This window comes from Canis lupus, chromosome 35, assembly GCF_011100685.1.
Source record: "Canis lupus familiaris isolate Mischka breed German Shepherd chromosome 35, alternate assembly UU_Cfam_GSD_1.0, whole genome shotgun sequence".
Lineage (NCBI taxonomy): Eukaryota > Metazoa > Chordata > Mammalia > Carnivora > Canidae > Canis > Canis lupus.
The window spans coordinates 18,344,547-18,353,839 of record NC_049256.1 but is presented as its reverse complement, the minus strand read 5'-3'; the positions used below and the strand labels follow the sequence as shown (position 1 = coordinate 18,353,839).

General features: G+C 41.1%; 1 protein-coding gene across 2 annotated transcripts in view; it reads left to right on the top strand.

Moving 5' to 3' along the window:
• Positions 1–296: 296 nt before the first annotated feature.
• The window catches only part of DEK (DEK proto-oncogene), a 30,453-nt gene continuing 21,456 nt past the window's right edge, over positions 297–9,293 (top strand). The window contains exons 1-6 of one of the 2 annotated variants that reach the window (XR_005384361.1): positions 297–417; positions 682–840; positions 3,930–4,031; positions 4,290–4,399; positions 5,613–5,707; positions 6,706–6,826. Coding sequence is in view for 1 of the 2 variants with exons in the window: in XM_038584249.1 (XP_038440177.1) it covers positions 690–840; positions 3,930–4,031; positions 4,290–4,399; positions 5,613–5,707; positions 6,706–6,826 (579 nt within the window). In the remaining variant the exon portion in view is untranslated. Of the gene's footprint in view, positions 418–681; positions 841–3,929; positions 4,032–4,289; positions 4,400–5,612; positions 5,708–6,705; positions 6,827–9,293 lie in introns of those variants that run through there. The other variant, XM_038584249.1, reaches the window with a different exon arrangement.

The window sequence follows — 9,293 nt, the reverse complement described above, 5'->3', positions numbered from 1 at the left end:
CCTCTTCCGGGAAGGAGCGGAGGAGACAATACCAGGCAGGCCCCCTAGCGCCGTCGCCGCCCGCCCGGCCGCGGCCCGCACGCAGCCAGCCCGGCCGCCGCCGTCCCCGCCCCCGCCCCCGAGACCCCTCGCGGCCCCGCCCCGCCCCGGCCCCCCGCGGAGGCGCCCGCCCGGCCGCCCCGCCTCCCGCCCCGCGCGCGCCAACTCCCGGCCCGCCGCCCTGATTGGCCGCCGCATTCCCGCTTTCCTTCCCGAACCGCCATTTTGAAAATCTTGTTGATTCGGGGAGCGGAGCGCGCGGCGCGGGCGTCAGCAGACAGCGGCCCGCGCGCCTCCTCCTCGGCGCTCGCCGCCGCCGCCGCCTCCCGGAGCGTCTCCTGCCTTCGCGCGCCAGGCCCGCGGCGGCCGGCACCGGCGGTGAGGGCTGCGCCGGGGCGGGGGAGGCCGGCGGGGCGCCGCGGGCCCGCCCGCCTCGCCGCGGCCATTTGGACGGCGGCCTGGGGCGGGGGAGGGGACGCGGGCGGCGGCGGCGGGCCCGGGGAGCGGCGCGGCCGGGCGGGCGGAGGGAGGGGCGGCGCGCGCCCGCGCTTTCCCGCCCCGGGGGTGCCCGGAGCGCGGGGACGCGGCCCCCGGGGGCTGAGCGCCAGGAGACCGAGCCGTGTGCTTCCGGCCCGCCCGCAGGTCGGAGCATGTCCTCGTCGGGCCCAGCCGCGGACGGAGACGGCGCCCCCGCCGCGCCCGCGGCCGACAAAGAACCCGAGATGCCCGGCCCGAGAGACGAAAGTGAAGAGGAGGACGAGGACGACGACGAGGAGGAGGAGGAGGAGGAGGAGGAAAAAGGTGCGAGCAAGTCGCGTCCCGGGCGGTGGGCTTCGCGGCAAACAGTTCTGCGGGCGCCCCCGCCCCCCGTCGTGCGCCTCAGACGCTCCCTCGGAGGGTCCCTGGCGGCCGCGCCCGCGCGCTGTTTCACCCCCTCTTGGTGTTGGGGGTCCGTGGACTCCGCTTCCTGTCCGAGATACTTGTTCCCCGGCTTTACGTGGTTTTTTTGGTTTTTTGGGGAGTTTTTTTGTTTTGTTTTGTTTTCTTGCAGCGCGGTTGACTTCTGGTCAGCAGTGCGTGTTCGTCACGCTTTCTCCTCTGACAGGACGTTTCTGAGTTTCCAGATCTGTGCTCAGAACCGTTAGCTTTTGACGTTGCTACTGCGGTAGCTCCTCCTCGGCCCATTTAACTGCACTTTTTTTTTTTTTTTTTTTTTTTTTTTGAGGGCAGGTGTCTCGCCTTCTGGAGTTACTGCGAGGGTCTTGGCGTGAAACCACGCATTCAGACGTAAAGGAGAATTATCATTGTGCTAGCCCTGGGAATGTTCTGGCGACTTTAGGGTCTTCGCTGAACTTTTATTTCCCCCCCCACCCCCCCTTTTCAGAGGCTCGGAGGAGCGAGTGACTTTGACGGGGACACGGCAGTGAAAGCTGCCTTCACTGCCGCTGTCAGGGAAAGTGGTTAAAGATGAAAGCGGTGAAGCATGAAAGAGTTCCGAAAGCTGTCTCAGTTTTGGAAGTTGCCGAGAGCTGCTTTTTAACCATTGTTTACCTGGAGGCCGGAAGCCCAAGGACCTCCCGGAATGCGGGGGCGGGGGCGGGGCACCCCGGCACTCAGGCTGGGGCAGTGCCACTTGCAGGGACGCCAGCCAGCTCCCACGATGATCCCAGCTCTTAGCATTCTTTGATGGGATTAGCCCGCTCTCGGTTTGTTTAATACATGTCTCCAACTCAGCCAGACTTGGGAAGAAGTTTGAAGCTTTCTTTCCAGACCTGGGTTCATCTGCCTGTCTAAAGTCAGGAGGAGCCCACGGTCAGCATTTTATAAATACAATCTGGGCTGAGATGACACCCCTCCGCCTCTTGTCTGTTTAAAGTGATAGGTGTTCTGAGAAAAGGAGCACTGCCACGTTGAAGCTTTAGAAAAAAAAAAAAATAATACAGGTTATTTTTAAACTATTCATACTACAGTAACTGAAAATTGGCTGCAGTATCTTAACTGCTAGTCCAGAATCATCTTAGCATTTTTTTCCTCTAGTTTTTTTGGTCTCTTTAAAGACAAAAGTTTTGATACCACAGAGATGATGGATTCATATGTGTCAGGAAAAATTATACAAATCATGTAAAAATACTACAAATGGCAGAGTAATGCTTGGGGGAACTGATGATTGTTTGAATTGTGATATCCCCCCCCCCCCAAAAAAAAAATTACCCTCAAGCAATTCTCTAGTTGTTCTAATTGATTACTGTTCATTCCCTCATTTGAGGTGTTCATGGAACAACTAAAATTGTAAAGGTTTTTATCCTACGTTAGCCCTGAACATTCAAGTCTGCTGTCTAGGCATCACAGAAACAAGGCAGTGTAGTCTGTTCCTAGTGAAGGTGGGATTGTCTTGACTGCGGTGGGTGAGGAGCTGGTAAAAGATGATTCTTCGGTGTCTATCTTCGGCAACTGAGTTGACATTACTACAGTTTTCTGAAAACTAGAATTGTCAAAGGTGAGCAAGGTTGGAGAGGAGTACGACCTCTGTTTTGAATGCAGAGTTAGGTGCCTACAGGACATGAAGTGGAGCTGTCCATTTATCGACCCTCCTAGCTGATTTGAAGCTCTTGAGTGGAGAGAATCAGGAAAGTCATTAGCTTGTACGTGGTAAACAGGTGAGCGAAAGGTTTAAATCACTCAGGGAAAGGAAGTAGCAGGATCACAGGGATTGCTTTAGAGTGCATTTTCTTCACTCTGCACACCATTGCCATTGCTGCTAGAATCCCTTTATCCTTCCTAATTCCTTCTGTGCAAATCCTCCCATCTCCAGATCTTACCTATCCTTCAAAGGCAGCTCCAGTGTTTTGATCCTTTTTCCTTAATCCAAAAATAATGACTCTCTTCAATTCAGAGTTGTTTTATTTGTAGATTGCCTAAGGTGTTTTATCATCTGCTTGGAGTGTGTTTGTTGTGTCTCATCACCACCGGTAGACATGATCTCTTTCAAGAGTTACTCAGTGTCTTGACCATCTGTTCAATCCCCCCTTAGTGTCTAGTGAAGCTTTGTACAAAACTGGCATTCAGTTGAATGAATGAAAGGACCTTCAGTGATAGTGTCCTCTTTTATCTGAATTTATCTCAGTAGGTAAATTGTTTTGGAAATTTAAGCTCAGTGTTTTAAGTTTTTAAGTAAATGCTGTTTATCTTCTAGCCTTTTTTTTTTTAATAAAAGCAGTCTGTACTATAAACAATTTAACTTTTTTAGAATGATTTATGACCATTGTTATAAACATTTACCAAACTAAAAGTAATGTCCTCCTAGTCACTTGCAGTAAATGTAAACTTGGAGAATTTTACCCTATTTATAGCAACCTCAGGCTGCTCTGCTTTAGCTAAAGTCTTCGTTTTTCTTTCATCTGCTTACTGAATTACTGCTTTTCTATGTTTTTGAAGTTGTTATAATCTCAGTCTTAAACTTGCTGTTTGATGTACCATAAACTAAATCTCAATCAACAGAATTAGGTCTAATTAAAGAGCAGGCTTAGTGAGGGGCATTGGTGATTTTTCATAAAGTGACTGGCACTTTCATTAGCAATAATTGTAGTTCAGTAAAAGTTCATTTCCTTTATGATTTTTTAAAAAACTGGATCCCTTGTGAGGTTGCCAGGTAAGTAAAATGCTACTCTAAAAAAAAACTTAAGTGATGTTAACTTATTATGTATTTTCATTTCTCTTTCATCATTTGCTTCTTAAAATTAAAGAGTAAGGTACTTTTTTGCTACTCAAAAAAAAAAAAAAAGAGTAAGGTATTAAAGAGTTCTGCAGTTTTTTTCTACATGTTTATCCAGTAGAGTTAATACTTTTTTTAAGCTTTTAGCTGTTTTAAGAAATATTCAATTAATTTCTAGAAAAGAGTCTCATCGTGGAAGGCAAGAGGGAAAAGAAAAAAGTAGAGAGATTGACCATGCAAGTCTCTTCCTTACAGAGAGAGCCATTTACAATTGCACAAGGTAAGTTTATTCTGTTCTTTTCATTTTATGGTAAAAATGACTAAATATATAATAAAATGGTCAGTGTTCAGTTTTTAGTGTTTACGAAGTCATTATATATTATGGGTATAATTTTATTTAGTTTGCCCTATTCAGCAAAAGCTATATGTAAATTTGGCTGTTAAATAATCGTGATTAAAATAACTTTGTATGTATTAACACATGCTGGGCATTTAACTTTAGTTATTATGGTGTTTTGTTTTGTTTTGTTTTCCCTAGGAAAGGGGCAGAAACTTTGTGAAATTGAGAGGATACATTTCTTCCTGAGTAAAAAGAAAACAGATGAACTTAGAAATCTACATAAACTGCTTTACAACAGACCAGGCACAGTTAAGACCTTTTTTATATCTTTAACCTAGTAACATATTTATGTATTGAAATACTTTACAATTAAAGCATGATTTTAGTTCAGGAAGGGACTTAAGCAATCCAGTGGTTCAATTTCTGTACCATACAAGTGAACAAACTGAGACATATAAAATGACTTATCATATGTAGAATACATAATTAAATATCAGCAGTTAGGATTATAACATTTAGGCTTGTACTATAGTTGTTTTTATGCCAAACTGAAATTTCAAAATGTGAAATCCGAAATGTGATTTTTAGGGATCTTTAAATGCATTAGAAGAAATTTATTTTTTGGATGTTTTTACTTATTCAGAATAAATGATACAGTATAATTTATCTCATTTTGAGCAAATATCTGATAAATTAGGTGGTAATTCTTTGTCAGGGAACTTGTTAGAACAAATCAGTATTGCATTAATTGAATTACACTGTACACACAACTTCAGTATTTCGTATAATTGAGTAAACTTTGGATTGTACGTGGGCAAAGTGAAGTTTGATGTTAGAATTGAATGTCTGAAGCATGGTGTTATTTCATGTGATCGTCACTGCAATCTGATTTACACAAGTCTTTTTTTTTTTTTTTTAAGATTTTATTTATTTTATTCATAGAGACACAGACAGAGAGAGGGAGGCAGAGACACAGGCAGAGGGAGAAGCAGGCTCCCTATAGGGAGCCTGACGTGGGGGTCTCTAGGATCAGGCCCTGGGCTGAAGGTGGTGCTAAATCGCTGAGCCACCCAGGCTGCCTTGATTTACACAAGTCTTATGACTGCTAAGTGGTATTAACTTTTGGAGGTCCTCCGTTCTTTTCAAAGAATAAAATACATGACTCTCTGATTTGAGAAATATTACTAGTAACTTGTATTAAGAAACGGGAGTTTTTTAAGAAGTAACTTTCCACATCTTCTGGTATTGTCAGATAACACTTAGTTGTGGTTTTATAATTGCCAGTAAAAATTCCCAGATGGAAATTCATTCAGATTGAAATTGTTATCTTTAAGGATTGAACTTAAAGCATTTATTATGTTACTATTTTAATAACAAATACCATTTTCAGTTGTGAATAAGAAATGTTGAATAAACCAGTGTTGTAGGTGGGAGACAGCTATGAAAATAAAGATGTTGGCTTTGAATTTTCTTACATACATTACCGGGTAATAGCATTAATAATAAGGGAAACGTTTTCAGGTGTCCTCATTAAAGAAGAATGTGGGTCAGTTCAGTGGCTTTCCATTTGAAAAAGGAAGTGCCCAGTATAAAAAGAAGGAAGAAATGTTGAAAAAGTAAGTTATTTTTAAAGTATTGTGTTTTGATCAGTGTGTTTTATTTCTTAACATTTAAATAGGACCATTGAAACATTTTTTAGCAGACTGCTAATGCTTTGCTTTAAATACCAAGATCTGACTTTCCTTCATAGCTATCAACTTGTGATGTTCATTACTTTCCACTAGTGACTGTTAAGAGTATTGAAAACTCACATCTAAAGATGTTTCTATTTCTTAGGAGAACTGTATACACAAATTGTTCACATGGTCCAAAATTTAGGCCTAAGGGAAATATACTGAAAAAACTCTCCCACTCTTGTCCTCTGCCAGCCACTCTGTTCCCCCAACTTACAGGGACCATTTAAACTGTTGTGAAGATAATCAACTTGATAGGAGCAGTGTTCTTCATCATAATGCAAGCCAGATGATAAATTAAGAGCTTTTATTTGTTAAATCATCTAAAACTTAAGAGTTACAAATAATGAAGATGATTACCTACTTGTTCATCAAAATGTCATAGTAGGAGTGCTGAGGGGAAAATGTAGTATTTAATCACCAGAAGAATTGTCAAATCCATGAATTTTAGAGTACTGAAAACTTTTTACAGTATTTCCTAGTTGAATTGACTTTTTTTCTTTTAAGTAGCCTCGACACGTCATGGGGCTTGAACTCATGACCCTGGGACTGAGACCTGGGCTGAGCTCAAGAGTCCAATGCTTAACCGACTGAGCCACCTAGGTGGTCTGACCTAGTTAATTCTTCTACTACTTTTAAAACTTAATTGGTAAATGGTGTTTTCAATTTATTATATTTGGTTGTATTTTGTACATTAGTCAAGATAATAGGGAAGAACTTTTTAGATTTGGAGAAACATTGGTTTTTTTTGTTTTGTGTTTTTTTTTTTTTTTTTTTTAATGCTTATTACCCAAGCCAGTTTGGTTAGCTGTTACGTTTATGTTGTGGGTAATATATGCTACATAATAAATAAACTTTGTTTCTTTCATTTTCTGTTTTAGATTTAGAAATGCCATGTTAAAGAGCATCTGTGAGGTTCTTGATTTGGAGAGATCGGGTGTAAATAGTGAACTGGTGAAGAGGATCTTGAATTTCTTAATGCATCCAAAGCCTTCTGGCAAAGTGAGGACCAGTTTTTTTTGTTTTTTTTTTTTTTTTTTCCAGTAACAAATCAATTATTTGTAGCCTTTCTTTACTTTCTTTTAATGGAATGATTTAGTTTGTTAGCAGCATTGTCAATATTCAGTATTGTCTTCTACATTTAAAGGATATGCCCTTGTTGATATATCTGCAACATTTTCATGATAGAAGTACATAGAATCCATGCAGATGTATCCTATATCAGATATAAATGGTGTAAGATTAAGAAAAGTAATTGTTAACTGGATTAGTCTTAAATGGACAAATACAAACTAAGCATCCAGGCTTATTTATATATATAGAAGGCATTGGAAGAACAGAAACAGATTGAGTTGAGGGTGAGGTGTTGGATTGTCCAGGTAAGATTAAGATGGGGTGCATTAGAACTGGATGTTTTCTAGACACTGGAATAATGTTATGAAAATACAACATAAAAAACAAAATGGAATGTTAAAAGTTTCTTGGATTGGGTTTCCAGAATCAGCAGAGCCCAGGAGTTGGACATGGAAGTAAAATGGCCTTATACTTTCCCCCATTCTTCTGAAATTTAGATTAGGTTTGCCCAAATTGTTTAACAAATGACATCACTGACTTAAAAATGTCTGTTGAAGTAATACTTACAGGAGCCTACATTTTCTGTTTGAAGTCTGTCAGTAAATATTTTCATATTCTTCCTCATTTTCATGGCAAAGAAACTATGAAGAGATCTAGAGGACTTAGGAGTTCAGGGGAATACTATCAGTGAGTGGAAGGGGCCTTAAGGATTAGAATCAGAAAATAGCTCTGAGACTTAGGGGTGTTTTTAAGATTTTATTTATCTGAGAGAGAACACAGTTAGGGATGGGGAAGCAGAGGGAGAGAGAAGCAGACTCTCCGCTGAGCAGGGAACCTAACATGGGGCTTGATCCCAGGACCCTGCGATCATGACCTGAGCTGAAGGCAGATGCTTAACCGACTAGTCACCCAGGTACCCTTGGGACTTTGGTTTTATCTGCTGGTAGTCTAATTTACCATTAACTGGACAAAGACTGATAAAGGGTATTTTTGTCAGTTCTCAGGCAGCTAAAAACCCAAGGGCCATGGTGAATCTTTGTGTGTTTTGAATTGGCTTAAAGATGAGAGATTATCTGTTTTCCTAAACTTTTACCTCTACTTTAGAATTTCAGGTGACAAACAATACCATTTCTCCAGAAGACATTATTAAGTTATGAGGGATATGTTTATATTCTTTTCCTCATTGATTTTTTTTTTAAGATTTTATTTATTCATGAGAGACACAGAGAGAGGCAGAGATATAGGCAGAGGGAGAAGCAAGCTCCATGCAGGGTGCCTAATGTGGGACTTGATCTCGGGAATCCAGGATCATGCCCTGAGCCAAAGGTAGATGCTTAATCACTGAGCCACCCAGGCAGGCGTCTCCTCAATGACTTTTTAAACTGTTGGTTTTAGGACCTGATACCCTCATAAAAATTAATGAGGACTCCAGAAGCTTTTATATGGGATAATCTGATATTTACTGTAGTGTAAATTAAAACTGAAACAATTTTTTAAATAACAGTTATTTTTCATACAAAAAAAGTGAGTTTTTTGGTATTAAAAATACACCAGAAAAATCAAGAGAATGGTATTTTTATTTTTGTGAGTCTCTTCATGTCTGACTTAAGAGAAGACCACTCTATTCTCATTTGTCATTTCAATATATTGCACATGCTGGTTTTTTGCTTGAAGTATGTAAAGAAAATCAGCCTTAAGTATATAGTTAGGAAAAAGAAATATTTTTTAAACTTTGAGATAATTATGGATATTCTCCTTTGATACAATACCAAAACTCCACAGTGGTAGTTTATTAAAGGTTAGTTGTAATATGGTCTCTGAAACCAAGTCCATGAACTCTTAGAACTTTTATCTATGATTTTGTAATATGGATTCACCACTTGGAAATTATTGGTTTTCTGAAATATGCAGAAATATGCAGAAATCTTTCAAATGTTGGCACATATCCATTAAACAGTGTCAAAAAGTCATTTGTTAATGTAACCACCATCTCATCAGAAGAATCTTTAGGTATTGGGAGGCTCTTAGTTCATGGTGTTGGATGTGAATTACCCATGTGAAGTATTGAAATATATCATTGGCAGTAAATACCATCAGTTTTTCTTCCAGTGACAGGCTCTTGTTCATTTTAAGAAGATGTCTTTCTTTTTTTATTTTTTATTTTTTAAAGAATTTATTTATTCATTCATGAGAGACACAGAGGGAGACAGAGACAGGCAGAGGAAGAAGCAGGCTCCATGCAGGGAGCCTGATGTGGAACTCGATCCCAGGACTCCAGGATCACACCCTGAGCCAAAGGCCAGGCGCTAAACCACTTGAGCCACTGAGGGATCCCCAAGAAGATGTCTTTGAATAGGCAGACTTTCACAGTTCTTTTACAAATTGTGTTTCATGA